Genomic DNA, 23586 nt, shown 5'->3' with positions numbered 1-23586 from the left:
TTTTGAATATGCTCAAGAATGATTGGAAGGGTAATGAAATTGTCAAAGGTGACTTAATTAACTACTGTCTGCATTTACATAGAGTAACAGATTTGGTATAGCTGGAGTCTTTTTAATTTTTGATAGTCACCCTGGGTGGGTGCTGGTGTGCTAAAATACATCAGAATGTCTCTCTAAAAATGTGTTCAGAACACTTGACAAATTCATTTAGGGAATCTGCAGTGCCTTGTTTATGTTAACTGCATGGAAATGCATGGTATTTTTACAACTGATTGATTTGTGTGGAACTTCCTACACGCACTGTGCAGGAAGATAAATAGGATGTGCTACTTGAGACCTCTTAAAGAGCAGAGTACTGGAAAGAGCCTTTCCATTTTAATTGGGGCAGCAATGTACCAAGCTCAAACTTTAGGATTTTTGGCACAAACCCTCTAGATAAATTAGGAAAGCATCTGTCCTTCAATATTTAGGTTTAGAATAAGATCCTGTTCTCTTCTCCTTTGCACACTAAAAGACCAGAAGGGAATTGTATCAACTCTGTATGTATTATGTGAGAGAGTAACCTTGAAAATATGCAAAACAGGAGGAGTGTCCTATTTAACTGGCAGGTTTTGTGTTCATTTTGGGTACCTGACTTGTATACAAGGTAAGATTGATGTGCTGTGTTCCTTGCCAGCATAACTTTAGGTAGATCTATACCAGCAAATAACCCAGATGTGGCTTATACATGTAAAATAGAACCAAGAACTTTAAATCACATCCAAAGTATGCCAGACTGAAGGAATAATTAATGTGGTGCTTTTAAACTCAGCTACTTTCCCAGTTCCCAGGGAAGTTTACAAACAGGGAAAACATTGAGGGTCTTGATGTGGGAGATAATTCCCTCACAAAGGCAGGATATGTGACACAAGGCCTGGCCAAGTCGGTTGCTCAGCAGGGGTGCAGGTGACTAGGGAGATGCGGAAGGTGAAAAGAGCATGTTCCTCAGGGAAAGGGAAAGCAGTGGTGCCCAGAGAGGTCCACGCTTGTCCTGCATTCCCCTGGGTCCTCTGCTGGGCCTCACAGGAGGTGGAGTGAAATGCTGATGCAAGCAATGTTGTCAGGAGAAAGCACCAGGATCTCTCAGGGGTGTCTCCGCTGGCAGGTGCTGCCACAGCTCAGTGTCTAAGAGGAACTGCTTTGCTTTGGGGTAGTGCTTTTCACTCTGTGTTCTCAGAGAGTTATTTTTGTATAGACATCCCACTCTGAAAGGAGAACTGTGGCATCAAACTGGGGATGGGGACGCATGGGAGAGAAATGTTCAGGAAAAGAATCCATCTGGTGTATTTGGGAAAGGCATGCAACAAGTGCATAGCAGGCTTTCTGTGCCTTTGTCGAACTACATTTCTTGATTTAAAATATTCATCTGTGTCTACAACTTAAATACAAGTGCTGAGGGGTATATCAGAAGTGGGAGTAACTGGGAAAAGTTGTGGCTACAGTAGCAGCATAATGCAACAGGCTCAAGCTGTCAGGACAACTCTGTGATTCAGTGCAAACCAGGAAAAAAAATAGCCTTATTACACTTCTCAACAAGTGCAAATGGTCTGTGATGAGGCTGGCAACCTAAAACATCTGTGTTACTTCTCATGCCCAGCTATTGGTACTGTCAGGTCAGACAAAGTGATTAAGCCCTATATTTCATAATAGATTTCATTATCCTTATTTGTTTTGATATCCTTAAAAAAGGTATTGGATTTTCATTAATTTAAACAATTGAGAAGATGCCTCACCTTTCTATGTTATATCTGGACACATTTTCCCACAACTAAGTGCATCATCTAGTTGTGTATAAGTCTCAGAGCTACCTTAAGAACCTTTAATTCTATGTAGATATTCTACTTGAATTTTTTAATTATGAAGGATGATCTAATATCTGTCTGTTGAGTCTGTGAGTCTCTGTGCAAAATCTTGAAACATTACAGCAGTGAACTTGGATTGTGAGTGAGGGTTGTCATGTCTGAGCAGGTGAAATGGGTTGGTTAATAAGACTCCCAACCCATAAATGAAAAAAGAGCCACTGGGCTGATGAGCTGGAGGAAGCAGGCTTGTAAAACACAAGGAGATACTACTGATGTGTCAAGGGAAAGCAGCTTGAGACAAGACTCTCATCAGATAGGTAGTATATAAATGTGTAACATCTGAGGCATTAACAGGAGTCTTTAAGATGTGGGATAATATCTGGGGTTTTGTGCCTCATCCAGCTGTTTCAGTGATAAATGTTTCTTGATTTTGGATCAAGATTTTGAGTAGCTTCCCATCTCTTCTGTCAGCCTAAGAAAATCCTTGCTGAGACTGAAACAGGGGGTTACTCTTTTTCCCTCCCAAAACAAGAATGTGCTTGTGAGTCCCCTGTAAGCACCACACTGAGTGTGTTTTCCTTAAAGAATAATTTTTTGACAGGTTGCACTGTGAGATAACATCATCTCCTTCCTGATCAAACAGGGCTAACATAGGTTTGGGGCTTGGCTGATTTCTGTGCAGACTTTGTCCTTGGGGAAGTGGAAGAACTTGAGCTTTGTGCAGGGACCTAGCATGCTTAAATTCTTGCATCTACACCATTCTTGTGTGCATGGCAAAACAGCCAAGGCCCATGCACTTTTACTCTGCAAGCTTGTTCCTGCTTCTTTGCAAAGGGTGAATTTTCAGTGTCCTGGCAATTGTCCCACTAGCAGGTGTTTCCCATCGCTTCCCTCACAGAAAGCAGTTTTTGCTATATGAGGAGAGAAGGGAAGGGAGCTGTGAAGTGCAAGTTTAGCACATGAGGGAACAGCATTTCCTACAGTGTAGCGGGGTAGCGAGCTCTTGCTAAAACTCCCAGCAGTGATAGATCTGATTTCCTATGTCAGCCCTCTCTTCTGACCTCTTGATGAGGAGAGGGGCTTCCCTTGGCTGGCTTGCCCTCCTGTCATCAAGAAACCAATTTGTGCCACCTGGTTGGATGGCTGTGGGCCCAGGACATCTTCACTCTATCCCTATCTTTCTCTCTCTTCCTCCTCCTGGAGTCTTCTTTTGATCATCTTTCCCCCTTTACCCTCCTTAATTTAAAAAAAAAATACAAACACACATGCAAAATCTCTATTCTGACACATTGTATCTTCCAGACTACACATACACCCTCCATGAAAATTCTTTAGAGGTTAATAGGTTCACTTGCAAAATTTCACTCCCTCTCCTCACACTTGTCTTTCCTACTCTGCCATATGTGTCCTAAAATCTGCCTTTCAGTTTAGGACTTGTTAATTTTCCATGCAAAAATTTAGCTCTGAACACGAAATCATCACAACGTCCTGCACTTAAATCATCTGAGTATGGGAGAGCAGAAAGGAAACTTTGCTTGTTTTCTCTGCCTGTAGTGATGCAATAGGAATAGTCTTCTCACAGACAATTAGGACATTCATTGCTTAGCTCCAATGTAAATCAGATTACATGCTCAGGTAGTGGATTACTTGCCTGTTCTAGTTGGGCTCTTCATGGGATCCAGTAAACAAGCCTAGACAGGCCTTCAGTGCTGCATGATACTTTGGATGCAGTCGTATGTGTCAAAATCTACCAAAAACTTTTTGTTAATGGCTAAGTAAGATCATAAAAGCTTTGACTCTGAAGCCTCTGATGTCAACTCATTTTCCTCTCAATTCAGAGTTAAAACCAAATATATGTAGATATGCACGGACTGTACTGTTAGGAAATGCTTGCTTCTTATCTTATAATTTCTGAGGCTAAAACACATTCTGTGTAATTTTTGTGGTTTTTACTTAATTCTCTGGAAGTTCTGTTTCCTCTTCATATATCTTTACAATGTGAAAAAGCATATAGCTATAATAGCTATACCTAATATGCAATACCTAAACACAAACCTGCTAGAATTTGCTGTTTTTCTGATTTCTCCAAGATACAGAATACATCCAGTTATGAGATAACACATCTCTACAAGCAGCAGAAGATATACTTATGGGCAATAAAAACACAAGTACGAGTAAGGAATCCCATAAGGGTATTTCTAGAGCTTATATATTTGAGAAAAGTTTACTTATAATATTTTTTTAAAATCAATCTAAGTAATTTTTTCAATATGGTAAATCAGCACTTACTGGTCTTTGATGGGAATGGGCATGTGCATTAGAAGTTTCTTGTAAGTCATGCCAAAAATATGACAGTGTGATTTGTCAGACTATGAATGTAAATAAGGCAATATCCCCCACTTCTTTTTTCTGGCTTTATTTTTTCTTAAAATGTAGAAGCATGTGCATATTTTATTTTTTTTTTTTTTGGCATGGATTTACAATAAACCAATATTCCTTTTTTTATAACACATCACTGAAAAAGATGGTCTGGCTATATATTTTAATATCTAATAGCCTTGAGAAGAGGACTAGGAGCTGGGCCACTGAAGGCAGTGAGAGGATACAGCATCAGCAAGGACTGAGTCATTACTTCCTTCTTTTGGATAGAGTAAAGGACAGAAAAAAATATTCCTGATGGAATCAGACCACTCAGGTATTTCTGTATAATTACTTAGAAGGTGTCATAGACCTCTACATTGTTCTCTGAAACACTCACATGCAAGCCAGCTCCCTGAATTACATCAGTCCAGTCTTGTGCACAATCTGGTAAACTCTGCTGAGAGCTGAAATATGGGACTTTATGTTCAGCCTTGTGCTAATTTGGTTGAGCATTTCTCGGCTACAGCTGGTTCAGAGCTCGGCCAGAGCAAGCAAGTGGCTATCTGCATCTTATAATATAGGGAGGAAAGGCAAACAAGTATCTGCACTGCTGGGGGTGTGAAATTGTGCAGTTGGGGGGAGACAATTCATCAGCTTCCTAGCAGTGAAAGTTGGAGACACCTTTCTTTTCTATATATTCAGGTAACAAGAATAAGGAATCTTGTGGGTTATGCTCCTTATGTATCTCTTTTAATGTGATTCCTGTTGTGTTATGCCAATTTATACAGACTGAAGTCTAGGAATGTCAGTGATTGATTCAAATTATAAAATAAACGGGGAGGAAGTTGGTGAAATCTGGAGTTATTTAGGGAAGGGCATCCTTAAAACTGTGTTGCAGTGGGAGGTTGGAGACACGAGCATCTGCTCTAGGGACAAATTTAGTTATAAAACCCGGTTCCCTTATAGTCAGTGGAGCAGACCTATCAAATCTGGGCCCTAGCTCACTTTCTCTCCATGGAGGAATTTCATCTTGTTTGAGTAGAACTGGAATTTTGACAGAAATGCTTGATTAGAATAAATGGAGCGTTCCTATCAAATGCAAGGGACTAATGAATCCATTGGTAAGCTCCATTAATTTCAATACAGTGCTAAACATGTTAAATGTTGTAAGAGAGAGGTTGCTGTGTATGTGCACTTCCCAATTTTTTCAATACTGAATTCTAGCTGGTTTTATGTTCTTTTTTTTAGTTTCCATAAAGCATGAGTATAACCAGTGTTTTCATGTTTAGAAAGGTAAATAAGCATCTGTTCTGTGGGTATAAAAAACAGGAAAAATAATCTAAAAATACAGTAGGACCTCCCATTTAGTAGGACCTCCCATTCAAAAGTGGCTTCATTTAGTGCCTTAATTTTCAGAAAAGGTGTTTCAGGCCCAGAAAAAAATCTTTGCCAATTTTCATCACAGAACAACATTTGCTTTTATACTAATTCTCTTCTCCTTCCCCAATAAGATTTCTATTATATAAGAAGACAACAACAATAAACAGCCTAAAAACCAAATTTATAGACATGAAGGTATATTTTGCATTCCCATTTTATAATGCATCATTTCTATGTATTGATGTGACACACATCATGTCAACAAACACTATTTTAAACTCCACCTATTTTCAAAAATACTGCCCCTGATAAATTTGGTCCATGGAGTTTTAGGAAATGTAAAATTCAACGCAGGTTAAGTAGGTGAGAAGCCAAGTGGAAAAGTGTAAGAAAGTTAAAACTGACCTTCTTCCTCCTCTTAGCTCCCTTTTGAGGGGCAGAAGTGATTTGGACAATATGTAATCCCATTAATTCTAGTTAAATAGTGATCTTGTCCTTTCTGTAGCCACACTTTCATACACACCATCCCCATTCTTCTTCACTTCCTGCTAAGACTTGCATCTCAGCATAGTGCTTGATAGGAAATAAAACTCTGCTGTAGGTTTTACAGTAGGGGAGTACAAACAGATTAGCAACTCACTCAATCTCTCTTGCTGGGCCTTGGTCTTCCATTAAGGATTAAATCCATAGTAAGATAGTCAACATAGTTGGGAAAAAAGAGGCTAGAGATTCATTACTTCATTTGCACTGTTCAGCGTATATACATCAACCTACATGAGGGATCACAGAAAAGCCATGCATTTGCCTTTTATTAGCTTGAAAACATCCAATTTGGGATGTTTTCATCAAACTCCACCCATCTGATAAAGCTGCTCCAGTGCACTGGAGCGTAACAGTTTCTGCTGATGTCTGGTTTGAATGTCCCAAGACACTGCTGTTGTTGTCCCTGGTTATACACTATAAAGAGTTTTTCTCTACAGATTTTTAACTCCCTTTCAGGTAGCAGTGGGCTAAAATGAGATCTTTCTTGGCCTCATAACCTACATGAAAGAAATCTATCTCCCTCAACCTTCCTTCTAGGTTTCCTTTAGGTTCCAGCTGCTATGATGGCCTGGCTCAGAGCCATCTTCTGTTTCTTTGCAGCCTTGAAGTGTGGAGGAGAGCTGTGAACTTTGAGGGGAATCCTGGGCACATTATGCCAGCTGTTTTCTTACCAGCACTGAGTAGAGAGGGATAATAATTTTTCTTGATCTGTTGGCTCTACACTTAAAGTAGCCAGTATGAGATGCAGTTTGTCTGTGATCAGAGAGTATGCTGTTAGCTCATTTCCAGCTTGGCACCAGTCTCCGTGTCCTTTTGCAATAAGGCAAAATGTCTATAAAGACAGATGCATCCTTTGGGGTGAGGGGAATGCAATCTTTAAAACCAGTAACAACTGCTTCCTCCTCTCCCTCTCAAAAGAGAAATCTGTCTGCTGCCTACTTGTGAGTATGTAGTTAGAAACAATGATTTTGTTGAACCCAAGAAACAACTAAAATCTGTTGTTTCAAAATATTGCCAGGTAAAGCAGGGTTTCTAAAATCAACTGGTTCACAAATTCTTTAACTATTAGTAAAAATAATGTAGGTACTCCAAAGTACAAAACCACAAGCTTTAGAAAAATGTTTTTACAAAATATTAAAATAGTAAGGGAACATTCTTTGCTGCTTATACATCAAGTGCTATATCTATGTATTGTTACAGCAAAGTGCTATAGTCTATGTATTGTTACAGCAAAAAAACAAAAAAAAAAACAACACATAAGACAAGTGCCTTTTTTTTGGCATTGGCTATTAAAAAAAGGTCTCTCTTCCACTTTTTTTGATACTATTCCACAGTGTGATAGCTGTTATATATGAATCTTTTTGTTGAAAGGAATTTGAAATAAACTGTAAAGAGAAAACTACCCCCCCTTATGATATAAGTGGGATTTTGTTCAGTACCAACTGTTAGTAGCCATTAGATGCTAAGTAGGCAGATTGGAGAGATGCTTCTTGAAATCCTACATAGCATGCAGAACATGCTTTCATTGTGCTTCCTGGCATTAAAAGATAATGTGCCTTATTTGGAAATATGATGATCAGGTCTGTTAAATCATGCTCAATCAGCTTACATAATAACACCTATATTTTGTTATTAATTTCAGATTTCAGAGACCTATGCCTTCCTACCGAGAGAAGCGGTGACACGATTTCTAATGAGCTGCTCAGAGTGCCAGAAAAGAATGCATTTAAACCCAGATGGAGCGGATCATAAAGGTAGTTTTAGTGTCAAATAGTGGGATGTAGAGTAATTTTATTTCTAATACCCATTTATAGGTTCCTAGCTTAAGTGAGGGTTCATATAAATTTGGTAGACTTGTAACAGTTCAGTAAGTCAGATCATCTCATTTACTTAAGCTGGAAGGTAGTGAATCTTCTGCTTTCACTTAAGGATGGAGTGTAATGCCATCTGCACCCTCAATAGAAAGATGATTTTATCTGGAGGAAATAATTTATTTTGCTATGGAAATGTTTGTATGGGAGCTTAAGCATAAGGAATAGATAGGGTATATGGGCTGTAGTCATTTAGGGCAGAAGAGCTCATCAGTTTTCAGGGTTTGATTTTGGTTTTCCTTTTTCTTTGGGAGAAGTGCATTTGTACAGCCTACAAGAGATTGAAAATGCAAAAGTTAGAGCTAAATAGCATAACAGTCTGACTTTGACTGCAGAATAGGCTGACATAACCTCCACAATTAACTTATATTGCATAATAACTATTTTTTTGCAGATAATGGAAAACCTCCAACTTTGGTGACCAGTATGATTGATTACAACATGCCCATTACTATGGCTTATATGAAACACATGAAGCTGCAGCTACTAAATTCACAGCAAGATGAGGTAAAGCCTGAAATCTTTTAAGTTTGGTTTTCTGTTCTCCTGCATTGTTTTGTACTTGTCTTTCAGGTGGCTAGGAACCTGAAGTAAAGATGATTGTTGATCCCATCTTTATAATTTTGTTGCTAAAACAGTCAGTCTGAGGCCAATGCAGGGTTGTTTTCAAGCAATCAGATTGACAGAAAATATGACTCTTCTGTGACTGGGCATAGTGAGTGTATTTTGAATTGCCTGAAGGTGCTCTTTCACTGGACCAGTGGAAAGGGTGATGTGAGCAGCATGTTCACTTGAGACTTAGTTCTGTGCCCAACAGTGACTTCCACTGTCTTCTTTTAGAAATCAATACCATCAGCAGTTGAAATCACTTCTATAATGTTCTCAAGGCTAGCAAACACAATGCAACACATGGTAATGACAGTGGTGAAAGTCCTGGCAACATCAGCTGAAAACTTTAAGGCAAAAAGCTTAATGATAAGAGTAGGAGTTGCTTTTGAAATTTTGAATAAAAAGGCAGAAAAAGAGGAGGAGAAGTAGGGTGAGAATCAAGCTTCCTCATAAAGAATTTGGGTTGGATTGTATTTATTTCTTCTCAAAGGTTGTTTGCTTTCTCTGATTTATTCAGAGTTTTCCCAGATCTTAAGAAGTGCTCCATCAATTCACAGGCCCACACCAAATTATTTGTAGTAACCTTATTTTGCTAGAAGTTTGTTCATTTACCATTTAAGCTGCCAAATAGATGCTCAGCTATGTGCCAGCAAAAAACCAGTTCTGCATTCTATGTCTTCCTGTCCAACTACAAGATATTTTTAATAAAGGAAGCCTTCAAAAACAACCTTAGCTGCTGGATTATGTCAAGACCCTGACTGACTTCTGACTTGTGCAGAGTCAGCCAGATTTCTTTTCTGAGTAAGTAGGTATGGACTATTGCTGGAGATTTCATTAATTATTCAACACTCCCTGGAATGGGGATTTCACCACTCCTCTAGAAATATCAGGATCCTTGTTTCAGTTAGGGTCTTTTTTTTTAATTGCAGAGGGAGTAGGGAGAGATTCCAAACACAAATTTCTTAATGCATAAATACAGCCAGGTCATCTTTTCCTTCTATTGAGTCTCCTGATTATTTGAGGGATCTGGAAGTAGAGTTTCAACTAGCAGGAGAGAAGAGGTTTTATTCTGCAGTAGCCTTAGGAATTAAAGGACTCCTTGATTTCTGCGCTTTTTCCCTTTTAGAATTACAACTTCCACAAGAGGGTAAAGCACTCATGCTGGATCAGGACCCCATGCCACAGATCTTCTGTAGCCTGAATGTTTTGGTATAGTCTTTCTGGTCTGATGACTGAAATTTTTGTTAAACCAATTTTTCATCTAGACAAGCCAGTGGCAATGATATGGAGGCAGCAGGACATAACTTTGCTGGGTATTTCCCTGCCCAGCTTGGTTTTGTAGGTCTGTTGTTACTGTATATGAAATGCCTGCAGCAGTGGATTTATGAAAGTAATTTCTTATATGTTTTAGTAATAATGCATTTTTTAGGGTAGAGTGGGCACAAGGAAAGTTTTGGATTTATGAAAGTAATTTTTGTATGTTTTAGTAATAATAACTTTTCAGGATAGAGTGGGCCACAAGGAAAGTTCTCAAGATAATCCTTATGTCTTTTCTCAAATCATGGTTTTGCCAAGGTTTTCTTTTTCCCCAGGGCTGTACATTTGTTGGCCCCGAGAACAAAATGGCAGGGAAAATGTTGTAGTACAAAGGAGCAAGACATCTGGTTCAAACTATTTCATGCACTTAAAAAACAGGCTTGGGTTTGTAGGAAAGATTTAATCAATCATAGCTGTATTCTTCTGTGGAATTGAGACAGGAGTAAACTTGGATCCCACTGCTAGCTAGCACAATGACTGAAAATCTCCTAATTCTCTCATCTTCAATTCCACATTTTTAAGCTGAGACCATTGATGAGAGGGAAACACTTCATAATGCTTCATCTAAAAGGAGAACTCACCACTGTGTGGGAATTTGGAGCTGTCCTGCAACTGCTGTAAAGATGCCAGTGGTTCTCAGTTTTTGTTCCCATGCCCATGTGTCCATGCAGATTCAGACAGAGGTTTACACAGAGAGAGGTGCACACAGTTTGGGAAGTGAAGTGGAGGTATTCTGCAGTGCTGTAGGCAAACAGGCTACCCATATTTTATAACTGTGCAAGTGTCAGCCAGAGCCCCCTTTCTGTGAGCCCATCAAATTGCCTAACCTCGGAACTGAAATATGTGAGCTGCTGCTTGCTGGTTCCTGCAGGATTCACTGAGAATTACCCCTGCATTTTAATGGAGACACAGCAATCCAGAAGGTCTGGGGGAGTTTGTTTTCTTATCTTGCTCTTTGAACAAGCAGAGTGCATTTTCCCTAAACCTCAGACCCATCTGGTGTGTGCCCTGGCCCTTTCTGTCTGGGGCAGGAGGCTGGTGGGCACCAGGGTTCATCTGTGAGGGCAGTGTTTGGGTGTTTGCTGCTGCTGTAATTGGGGTGTTCCTACCTTATGTAAGGCAAGACAGACAGGTGCCTGTTAGAGAAGCCCTCACTCTTCCATTTGTTTTTTTACAATCTCTGAGAGCAAGGTATGCTTATTTCATTGTCATTGTCCTGTTGTGGCAGTGCAGAACAGCTTCATCTTGTGTGTTGTCCCACTCTTGCTCCTGACTGGCATTTGCAGTACTTCATCTTAATTTAACAGGAGTCATTACCGCAGGGAACTTGCTCTCTGGAAACAGGAGAAATGTCCATACAAACTGGAAACATTGCTGAGACCCAGGGGAGGAACTGATTTAAGAGTTAACACTCAGAAAGAAGCAAGCAGCTATAATAAAACCTGTAATATCCACTTCACAACAAGTACACAGTAAATAATATTCTAGAGATTGCTGTTTTTCCAGGTCAGTTCTGGTGAACAACCCAGAAAAATAGTCAGAATCCTGTCTTGTCCTGTTTTGATTAAAAAATGTAAATAAAAATGAATTGGAAAAATATTTCAAACTTTTCAGGATGTACAAATCTATTTGACGTAGTTTCCTCTCAGCTCTTTCAAGTACTTTTCTTCTTAACAGGAGTAACCATCAGAAAAGTTGTTACTGAATATATATTGCCTAAGGTTTGTACATTGCCTCAGCCATTCCAGAGCAAGACTTGTGGATACTTAATTTCTAATCCATGAGTGGATGTGTGAACTTCAGTGGGACTGAAACAACTGAAGTCAAATATGTAGTTGAATATTTTCTGGACTATGTCTAAAAGTGTTTTCTTTTATAAATGGGGATAATGATCGGGACTTTTACTTTTTGCCCTTCTTATCATTCCTTTTGAATGCTCTGTAACTGCACTTGATGGATAAATCATATTAAAGACGTACAATGTAGAATAAATTTGCAAATATTCTCCTGTGATTATATTACTTTTATTTGCCTCTGACTGTCATGGACATGGTCAGAACTTTTATAGGCTTTCTCATTTTCATAGATGCTTCTTTAAACAAAGTGTAAGTGTGACATCATGTCGAGGGAATTTGACCATGGATTCTTACCAGGTCAGGTTGCCATTTGAAAATATCTTCATGGGAGTCTTTGTGGTTTAACCCCAGCCAGCAACTAAGAACCATATAGTGGCTTGCTCACTCCTCTACCCACTCTGGTGGGATGGGGGAGAAAAAAAAAAAAAAAGTAAAAACCCAGGGGTTGAGATGAGAAGAGTTTAATATTTTAAACAAAGTAAAATCTACTGCTACTACTGCCACTACTGCTACTAGTAATTGTAATGAAACGAGAGAGAGAGAAGGAGGAATAAAATCCAAGAAAGATATGTGATGCCAAATAAAATTCCTCACCACTCACTGAATGATGCCCAGACAGTCTCCCTCTGGTCAACTCCTCCAGTTCATACAGTGAGCGTGATGCTCTGTGGTATGGAATATCCTTTGGGCAGTTCAGGTCAGCTGCCCTGGCCATGCTCCCTCCTGGCTTCTTGTGCACCTGCTCACTGGCAGAGCATGAGGCCTGAAAAGTCCTTGATTTAGAGTAAGCACTACTTAGCAACAACCAAAACATCAGAGTGTTATCAACATTATTCCCACACTAAATCTAAGCACGACACTGTACCAGCTGCTAGGAAGAAAAGTAACTATCCCAGCCGAAACCAGGACAGGGGTTATTCACAGGGTTACTGACTTCCATGTGGGAAAGGTAAAGGATTCAGGCAGGGAATATAGGGAGGTCTCCTCAGCCAAATTTGAATAACAAGGGCTTGATGTGGGGTCTCTGGTTATCAATTATTTTCTGGAATATACTATAGAACTACTAGGTAGTATCCTCATAGTAGAACAAATTACATTTGTCAGATTATCATACCACATAAATGCTGTATTTTCCTCCCTTTTCTTGATGTCTTCTGCTTGTTTTCTTATACACAAAAATAATTAGCATGATTACACTCCACACTGTGTGTGAGTGAAACAAATGGGAAGAGAATGAACTGCACATATAAGGTGAACAGTGCACCATGTTTTCTGACATGTCTCTTTCTATTTGCAGGATGAAAGTTCTATAGAAAGTGATGAGTTTGATATGAGTGACTCAACTAGAATGTCAGCTGTAAACTCTGACCTCAGCTCAAATCTGGAGGAGAGAATGCAAAGTCCTCAGAACCTCCAGGGCCAGCAGGATGGTAAGGCTCTCATTTTGTACAGAAAATGTGGCATTGCCTTGTCTTTTTTCCCATTCTGTGCTTTCATTCAGAATTTGCTTTTCTTCATAGTGTGTTTCATTAGGTAATTTGAAATACATGTTCCCTATAACTCAGCATGAAGAAGAAGAAATTAGTTGTATTTTTTTTTTTCAGGTTAATTTATTTGTTGCTTAAGCAATAGGCAAGTGTTTAGACAACTATATGTTAAGTGGCATTATCTTACTGTTTCTAGTTGGGTATCTGTAGTATGACCATGCACAGAAATAAAAGGAAATGAAACTCAAACCTTTCTGAGGCAACCCAGAAAGATGAGAAAGTTGTTTTCACAAGGAGGGAGAGTAGTGTCACACAAGCTGGTTATTTGGGAGATAGAAACTGGAATGTGATATTCAGAAGAAAGGATGAAAACAGCAGATTCCTATGGAGAAACAGAGGCCAAAGATGAGAGAACAGCAAGCAGCATTGCACATTTGAATGTTAATTGTTTTTTACAACACAAAGCTACTTTTTGGTCAGAGATAAAACTGACTTGGTTTTGAAGGTATGTGGGCATGTAGTCTTTGGATTCAGCCCTTGTTATATAGCAAGTTAAATGAGTCTGGTTTGGAATGAACTTTTCTGAATTATGGAGCTCACAAATAGCCTGTCTACTACAGACTGTGACAGTGGCTCAGGAATGGCACATGAATGCTCAACACCCAAAGTGCAGGTCTATTCCATTGCCATTAGAAACAGCACATTGGAATTCTGTACTTGCTACTTGGGAATTTCCTGATCATGTATGCCACATCAGAAATGCTTTTTATATTTCTCTTGAACACTAAATGTATGGGATTTGACTAACCTGGATGCTTTGCACTTCAAGCATCATGGTCATTTGCTAGCTGGTAAGATATTTAGGTGAGAATGGGTTTGGTGCATTGTGGCTGGTAGGACCTGGTGGTGGGTTGGATCTTCAGCTGGGTTGCTCTCCAAACAAAGGAAGAAGTAGGATGTCTATGATAATTTGATAGGTCAGATTCTAACCACAACTGCCCTTTGTCTGAGTGTCCTCAAGCTATCACAATTTTTTTTCAACTTTTAACTATTTTGTGTCCGCATATGTTCACTAAAGGAGCAGTTCTCATGCACATGATGTATGAAAAGATAGCTCACTTTCCTGTTGAAGTTTGACTTTTCACAGGGATAATGTAGTAATACTGCTGACTTAGAGGTTTCAGGGATACTTAGGAAAGTGATTTTTTTAATGTATCTGGCTTTCACTGCAATACTATGCTGTAGAAATTTCACATATATAGTTTCTTAAAAAAAAATGCATGCATGCTTATGTCTGAAATAAAAATTATAGCTCAGTACAGTAACCTATGAAGAAATGCCTGTAATATATATCTTAACACCTGCTGCAACCAGATTCATGTGCCACATGTGATCATATTAGACCTTAAGTATGAATGATAAAATGCTGCAAATCTGTCACTTGCCATTTGAAATGTATGGGAAGTAAATCCACTGTGGTCTTTGAACTTCAGACGGTGTGATCTTACAGTATGGCTTTAAATCTCTCAGCTTTCCTTCCCTTCCTCCCAGCTGGTACTTGCTCACCTTCCTAACACAATCCTATTTTTTGCTGCGTCTTCTGGCTAAAGCATCTGCTGATAGAGAGATTTGATATAACCACTCTTCCTGCTCCATTGTTTTCCTTTGCTAGCTGTTGTCAGGTAGCAAACCTAAGTGTGGCTGGTTATAGCAACACTGCTGTTTCAGAAGTGGGAGAAGGGGCTGAAAGAGGAGCAGAAAGACATGAGAGAAGTGGGGGGAAGAAGGCGGAGAGGAGAGGGAAGGAAAAAAGATTGGAAGAAAATAAACAATATGAGAGGTAGAAGAAAGGAAGTTGGAACAGGAAAGAGGGAAAATAAAAGGGAACTTAAATGAATTTAGCAGTACAATCCCTTCTGCTGTCACAGGCTGCATTGTAAAATTTTACAAATTTAATCCTTAATTATAGCACGCACACACCAAAATCATCACCAAAGCATGAATCTGTGTCAAAACCGATTCTTGCTCCCTTCCCTCAAACATTCTGCACGTCTATGTAAGTTTATGTCAGCCACCACGTTCAGCCTATACATAAAGACACTTGGCATTTGCCTCATCTGAAATGTGTTTGCTGCATCCTGGCAGGTGAAAATTTGCTGTTGCATAAGGTTGCCTGTGTACATGCAGTTGGAAATGGTGTCTGGGGTGGAATGGGACAGCACAGGTCTTCTGCTGCCCTGAGCGTGCTCTCTTTGGGAGGATAATTTGCTAATGGGGATCATTAGGAAAACTGCTGCCTGGGGTGAATTAAGGACAGCTCCAGTGTACCTAAAGGTGATGTGTTTAATCACTTTATTTACCTGGTTTTCCATGTGAAATAGCATGAGAATATTTTGGGACATCCCCAGTTTTATTTTTTTCCATGCATTTAAATCAATTTGGTACTAGAATACAAACAATCTGTGTACCCTAGAGGAATATAATAGTGAGCTGGGCCATGCTACTGAGGGATAGATGGAGGCTCCTCCTCCAGTTAAGTTTATCAGAGCATCAGAATGTTGCTGAATGACACTGTCTATGTAAAAAAAATATGATGCTTTCATAGCCTCATCCCTTGGGGCTGTACTTGCATCCTATTTAGACAGGCAATTTTCATTGGGAGTCCATTACAGAGCTCATACTAGAAAATTTGACCTGAGGTTTCTCCGTGTCTTCCAGGCCAATACTGTGTCCTGTTTCTCATGGTTAGTTTGCTTGAACCTAAATAGAATAAAGTGAAGTAGGAGAGCAACTCCCAGTATCAGCTGAAACCAATAAACTTCTACATTCAGAAATGCCATGGGAGGTGAGAAAAATGCTGAGGAGGGACGGCACAGAGACAGAAGGTGCATATTTGCTCAGAGTAGATGGGTGCTGGTACTGCACAAAAGTCTTGGGCTCTGCAAGTGGACTGAGGCTTCGTAATATTTGTACTAAGCTTATTGGGTGGAAAGGGTACAGAGAATTAAGGAAGTAATGAAAAGAATGGAGATTTGGTGAATTGTATCTGTGGTACTGCAGTTACTGCAATACTACTAAGGACAGTTCCCACTTTAAATTAGCCTTTTTACACTTTTAAATAACAGGGTCTTGAGTCACACCTGCTGGTGAATGGCTGAAAATCCTGAGCACCTGCAGGGCTGCTGCAGTAGTGGGGTAGGAGTTGGAAAAGGGCTGCTGCTCTTCCCTGGGGACCTAGAAAAGGAAAGGAGCTCTAATTTATGATTTGTTCATTCCCCAGCTGGGAATCGGGTATGGCTCTCTGCTTACCAGTGCCTCAGAGGTGTTTTCTCTAGCAGCCAGCTGGGTAATAGAGCTGCAAATTGCTCATGTGTTCCTTTCTCTTTTGCTTGCCTCTTTCTTGCCCGTTTTCTTGCTTCCCTAGACATGACACAGTTCTGTGTCCTAAGTTGGTTCTTTGGAGTGAGCCCTGTGTGTAACTCATCTGCAGGCAAAGCTCCAACTTGAGAGCTGTCTTTAATTCTCTTTTCTCTTCATAATACTCTTGGAGCTCTGATGTTGCCGGATCAAACCCTTTTGCCTGTCTCAGGCCGCAGACAGCAGGCAAGGTTTATGAACTGAGTTGGAAATAAAGGAGCTTTTTTGTTTTTTTAGTTAGTGGTTCAATCTGTTTAAAAAAACCCTGATTTTGGTAGTGAAAAGTGACCTCTAGGTAGGCCTTCAAAGGAGCAGCAGTCCTATTTTCTGAGTGAAAATAGGACTTTTGTTGCCCTTGCCTGTTAGCTGGAGCCCTGTGCAAAGCAACTGGGTGTGTTTCCCTGCTCACTGTGGTAATTCATTAGTTACCAAGACATGAGATATGTAGGGGGATGCTCTGATTACAGGAAGTTAAGAGCATATATAATCCTAGAAGTGAGGAGAATTAAGTATAAATTTGACATTTCATTTGTTTGTTTGTTTTTACTATGTTAGCTATCAGGTCAAAGTCTTGAGTCGTGAGTCTATTTGACTGTAACTCAAACTGAAAGCTGCAGGATTGATTTGTTTTCAGAATTTCTCACTGTGCTGAGGTATACCAAAACATATCAGTGATTAGTGGATTTGGGTGGAGGGACTGTGTTCTCTTCAATCTAGTTTTTAGGAAATTATAGTTACATGTTTATACATATATACATATACAACTGCCTGTCACAGGCATGCTGTGGAGACCATATAGGAGATTTTAGGAGCTAACCATGACAAAACATGTCAGAAGTCAACCTCTAACAGGGGTTGTGTTGCCAGTTTAGAGCTAGAGATTAATAGGCTTTTTCTAGTTGTATTTTTTTCTAATTTATAGAAAATTGAGCAATAATATTGTAATGCAATGGAGAATTATGTCTTTGAGTAGTTTGTGATCACTTGGATGGTGTCAGTTCTCTTTCCTTGGCATGTTCAAATTGCCTCGTTTTACACAATATAGATGTAGGAAACCTGGCTGTTAACATTAACTATTCCTTTCACTCATTTGTGTTTGTGACAGATGCAAGTATTGGAGTCAGCCATCTAAATACATGTTTTCTGCATCAAAGCTATAATCTCTACACAATGGCTTCACCTGAAATAAGTAACATTAGCTGATTAAGTTGTCAAAACTGACTGTCTGTGGAAGAGTGCAGACTTGCTGTTGATTTTTCTCTCTGAACAGAGTCCAAGCCAGGAGTTTAACCCATCTTCTCATTCAAAACTCATTGTACAGTTTTACTTCTTTCTGCTTTTGTCTTTATTCCACTGAAACCTGGACTCCCTGTCTTGAACCATTGACTTTTCTTTCTTCTCAAAGCAATTTAAGTTCAAGATGTATGAGTCCAAGCACTAACTGCAGGCTAGAGGGAAGACAGATTGCTGAAAGAGCATAATGGAGTAAATTGTCTATGCTGTTGACAATGTATTGGCCCTGCTCTTGATCTTGAGTAGAGTGAGAGGTAGCAAAGCCAACATGAGAGCAGATGATTCACAGCATTAAATCCATGGCAACCAATTTGCTGGTAATTAAGAATTTTCAGTGAAAATGTTGTTTTACATTAATTTATAAAATCAATTTGCATCAAGGGGAATTGTGCTTTTAATTTTTGTTCAAGCACTGAGAGGTTTTACAAATGTCCTTGTTCTGAATTAGGTCTAAGTCCACTTGACTTCAGTAAAGGCCCTATAAAGGTTAGCCAAACTGTTTGCAGAGTTTAGATATCTTTTCCTAAAAAACCTTTACTTCTTTAGACTTCAAAGCAAAGCACCTGAAATTTCTGTGGTACATGGGATAGACTGACATTACCACATGAAGTCATAAAGCCTTAATAACAATGCTAAAAATAAAATAAAAAGCAGTCTGTCATTTTTCCTAGATGCCACCTCATATACTTTTAGAAAGCCTTTTCATTTCAGGGACTTTTTGTGGCTTGACTAGTTTTATTTGCAATCTGTATATCCATATCAACAAAGCTAAAATGCTATTAAAGTTGTTTATAATGTACAAGACATGGGACATGCAAATTAACAAGCATTTTACTGTGAAGGAAAAAGTAATTTTTGCTTAATAGGGAGGGTTTGGGCTGATTAAGAAGTTAACTTATAAAGAGGATAGAAAAAACATTATGATTTTTTTTTCTTTGGTGAAATGGCAGACCATTTAAAATTACATTTGAGCTAGGACCAGGCGATCTGAAAATGTTGTGATATATTCAGACCTTCCAGTCTTCTTCAAGCCACTGAAACTTGCAAGCTCTTGGGTAACAATTTCCCTTCTTATCACTCAGAGTGAAAGGATAAATACTAGTTTCCTGAAAGTGAAAATCTAAGATATCAGCCTTTCTCATGGTCGTGAAAAAGGAGCACAGATGTGATGTACGGAGGCAAAGGTCTCCTGTCTCTGCAGCTGTTGATCTGCCACCTTCTGCAATTACCAGCTTTCTTACTGAATAAAGCAAAAGACAGTGCAGTCACACATATATGTTTCTAAAGGTAAGTCTATGGGCTGCACTGAAGTGTGTCACAGATGTCAAAATCACAGAGGTTTCTTTAGACAGGGAGTTAGTTGTAATATGTTGCTCTGTCTGAGAAAATCAGTATCACCTTCACCTAAGCAGAGTCAAAGTGTACCTGAGAAGCTAGCATGTGATGCTATTTTGCTTCAGTGGAGCTGCACCTGGAGCAATTTAGCTCATCAGATTTGGTTTGATGGATTATTATTTGCATAAACCAATGCATTGTAGTGGAAGGTGTCCCTGTTTATGGCAGAAGGGGTGCAATCAGATGATCTTTAAGGTCCCTTCCACCCAAAATATTCTCTGATTCTGTGATTTAAAAAAGAGGAGCAAAATGGTGAAACGTGACCAGAAAGTCAGAGACTTTTGGAAATCCTGTTTCAGGGGTGTTTTAATGGCTTCTTTAGAAACAATACCTTATCAGTGCAAAAGGCACTATGAGTGACACTGTAATGACACTTGAGCAGTGCTACAATGTCACTGACAATGAATATTACTGAGCCTGGGCAAGGGCTTGAAATGTTGCTGCAGCTGTGTTAGAAACTTTCAGCCCTTAAGGTCGTTGAGGAGAACTGGGTGGAATTTTCAGCAAATCAAGTATTTTAATGGACTGGCTGCTGACGAGGCAGCTGCTGTGTGCTTTGTCATCAGAATACTGAGCTGATACATGAGGCACTTCTATTGTATGAGAGGATGAAAATCTTCCTTTGACTCCACACACAATTCAAATTTGTTCAGAATTAATCATCAAGGTTTCTCAATGGAGAGCACTCTTTCCTTCCTCCTGGACCTACCTAATCATACAGTGGTCTCAAACTGGGATTTGGACACGAGCACCCATCTCATTGAAGCATAGCAAATGGATTGCTTTTATAACTGACTCTTTTAATATGTAGAGTTACTGTATTTACATTTGCTAGTTGCAAGCATCTTGTGAGTTGGCTTTAGTGAATATTGCCCCCCTGCTCCATGTTTCTTCTGTGTGTCTTATTCCATCTCATAATAACTTGTGGGATTTTTTTTTACATGTCTCTGTTTGTTTCTTATCTTATACTGTAATTTGCTTTAGAGACTAAAATATTATTAAACATGAATTATGCATTCAGCAGACTCTCTGCTAGAGTCTGAGTGGTTTGTTGCAACCAGAGAACAATCTTGTTTCCTGCACCACCCTCCCAGCTGCACAACTGTCACTTTCTATTACACTTGCCTTGAACAATTGAGTGTGGCTTGTAATGACAATAATTGCCTCAAAATTGTTTGTCATGTTTGCCTTGTTAGCAACAAACTACTAACTGTTGGTTACAATCAGGTTCTCAGCTATTACTCCATAATTACATCAGGGAATACTTGCAGCCAGTAATAGCTGAGAAATTAGAATTATCTTTTCACAAGTAATGCTAAAATGCTTGCAGGCCATTCACTTTATTCACAGCCACTCATTTTTACATCAGCAATCTAGTGGTAAGTGAAGCTTGCCCCTGTGTAAAAGGCTAGCTGCAGACCTGAGTCCTTTTGCATCCTCAGAACAGTTGTATTAGTGTTGTACATGCCCTGTAACAATAGGTATTTCACTTTGGCAGTATTACTACCCATCGAGCTATCTCTTCCTTATGCATGTACTGAGGGCAGCCTGTTTTTGATTTCAGTGTGCAAATCCTTATAACTAAGCTTAGCAGAATTTCTGAAAGTGCTGTTTGGTCTGGGTCAATATTCTTGGTTTTTTTCCCCTATCTTAGGATATCTCAGGCTGTTCCCTCCTATTTCTCTTTAACATCAAATAAAAGGAGGGGCATTCTGCTACAGAGATTTAGTTTTGCTTTCCAGTAAAGGCACTTAATACATTTTATCCTTTCATATGTACCAATTGACTTTAGCAGAAGCTATGTGCACAGATTGCTTGATTTAATTTGTCTACTTCCTTACAGTAGAAGCGGAGGGTTTTTTCATAGTTACTGTTAAAATGCATGCCAGGCATTGACTCCTCTTTTTTTCCTATTACATATGCCATAGAATACTATAACAGAGCATTTTTTTTTTCAGGAAAAGGAATGCAAAAGAATGTGCTTTAAAGAAATTTAATTTAGCCACTGATTCTTTACTGTGTTATATTTTAATTAAGGAAGCTGTTAATTTATTTTTTCGGAACAGGAAATTCCCTGGAGACATTGGTGTGTCTTATGAAAGATATTTTTATTGGAAATTTCATTGAAGCATTTATTGTTTGACAAAATATTTGTAATGCTGTATGTCTAAAATTAGTAGTATCTTTTTTTAACCAAATGAAAATAGTCTGATTACAAGAAAAAAAAGAGCATTTTTTTCAGCAGTATAATGCTTGTAATTTTAAAACACATAGAAAGTAGTTGTATATATTTTCCTGAGATTTGTGAAGAGACATTTTCAAATAATTGGTTTAATGCTAGATAGTCACCATATTTATTGTCCTGAGGCAGAGGGATGTGCCATCTCTGGCACTTCTTAATAGCAGGATGGAAGAAAAGATGCAATCAGCCTGAAAGTTTCAGTATAGGCTGAACTCCAGTGCTGTTCTCCAACACTGATAGTCTGGTTTGTGAGAAAGATAGTAGAGGTGTTTTGCAGGCTGACTGGAGACAGAAAGATACAAGAACGATTAAATTTAGCATCAACACAGATTAGAATACAACTTGACTTGTTTTACAAGTTTTTCAGCATTAGTGGTTGGTTAACAGCCTGCTGGGAGGTGTGTGGGGCTCAGGCAGTCTCTCCACTGCTCCATGCCAGGTGGACACTGACCAATTCTGACCATTAGAGGAGCAGCATTCCAGACTGACAGACAAACTGACAGACTTCAGCAGCTACTCAGAGCCACTCTGGGAAAAGGTGTGGGGGGGCACACTATTTAATTGCCTTTGTTGGCTGTACTACGTGTGATGCTGAGAAACCAGCTCAGAACCTCAGTTGCAAGCGTTGGCATTACTAATAGAATAAATTTAGATAATGACTACATTTATGTAATATACAACTTTTAGACTTATATGCACAGAACTGAAGAGAAATTGATGCCTTAAATCAGCTCCAAGAAGCTTTTCTCCACTTTCATCAGGACGCTGGCCTTGCAGCCAGAATGTGGATTTCCAGCAGAAAGATTGCCTTGAGATCAGTCTCTACTGCAGAGGTTCCTGCTTATGGGGATAGTTCCTTCTTTGTGTTTAAAGTCTTTCCTCAGTGCCTCAGTTTAACTTCAGTATTTTACAAGCTTCCTTTCTTGTAACATAAATCAAGGAGTGAGTTTAACGCATCTCTGGAGGACTAGTGACTGCTTCTACTGCACTTCTGATATCCTGTGTGCTTTACTGGGTAGAGTTCCCTAAGTAGAAGGCAGAGTGATCCTTGATAGTAACCATCCAAGATCCCTGCTAAACTGTTAAACTTTTGTGAAATTAGTAATTCCTTCTGACTGGAAGGTGGAGTTCAATCCTCTATGCTTAGCTTTTTGTACTCTGAAATAAAAATTTCACCTAAGCGTAGACAATGCCAAGGAGATGCAAAACCAGAAAAAAAAAAAAAAGCATGTGAGTCACTGGGAGATTTTAAATAAGGCAATAGTAATAGATACTTTGGGGCAATAATTGATTAGAAAATTTGATTTTTTGCTTTGAAAAACTATAATAAAACCATGATATCAACAGACAAATCTTAAGAGTGATAATTCCATTTACTGGTTTGATAGGAAAAGAAATTAGGAGATGCAAACTGGGAATATTTTCTTTGCTCTGCAAAAACAATATAGAGATGACATTTCAGTTACACAAATTTACTGTTCCAAGAACCAAAAAATGAAGTATAATAAAATTTTAATGACTTAACTGGCAAAGACATACAGTTAGTTTGTTATGTCACACTATTTAAGTGTCTCGTGAATGGTTATTCTGAAGGGAGCTGATGCTGCAAGCTGTCAAAGGGAGAATGGAAAGACAGAACTACATGATGTGGGAGCTCTTAATGTGAATTACTTGGAGTGGAAGAAATAAGCCTTCTTCAAAAGGAGGTGGTACAAATAGTGAGAGCAGCAGTGTGGTCTAGAGAGCTAGAAAGTAAATGGAAGCAACCAGTGCTTTCGAATCAGTTTTAAAAAAGTCTCCTTGCATGTGTATAAAGAAGCTGTAATTCTTAGTAATAGTCTTTGAATAGTTTACAGGTCTGCATATATCTTCTAGGATTTCTGTCTGTTTAAAAAGCAATTGGTAAAAGATTTTAAAAATATATCCCTCCATCTTTTAAAAGATATCCCTCCGAGGTAACTGTCCAAGGATTGT

General features: G+C 39.0%; 1 protein-coding gene across 4 annotated transcripts in view; it reads left to right on the top strand.

The window, feature by feature from the left end:
* The window catches only part of NOL4 (nucleolar protein 4), a 186348-nt gene that overhangs the window by 38025 nt on the left and 124737 nt on the right, over nucleotides 1-23586 (top strand). For all 4 annotated transcript variants that reach the window (XM_038125541.1, XM_038125548.1, XM_038125532.1 and 1 more), the window contains exons 3-5: nucleotides 7768-7879; nucleotides 8391-8503; nucleotides 13076-13208. In XM_038125541.1, the coding sequence (XP_037981469.1) occupies nucleotides 7768-7879; nucleotides 8391-8503; nucleotides 13076-13208 (358 nt within the window). The remainder of the gene's footprint in view (nucleotides 1-7767; nucleotides 7880-8390; nucleotides 8504-13075; nucleotides 13209-23586) is intronic.

Source organism: Motacilla alba, chromosome 2 (genome assembly GCF_015832195.1).
Source record: "Motacilla alba alba isolate MOTALB_02 chromosome 2, Motacilla_alba_V1.0_pri, whole genome shotgun sequence".
In the NCBI taxonomy this organism is placed as follows: Eukaryota; Metazoa; Chordata; class Aves; order Passeriformes; family Motacillidae; genus Motacilla; species Motacilla alba.
The sequence above is the reverse complement of the archived record's forward strand: the minus strand, read 5'-3'. Positions and strand labels throughout refer to the sequence as shown.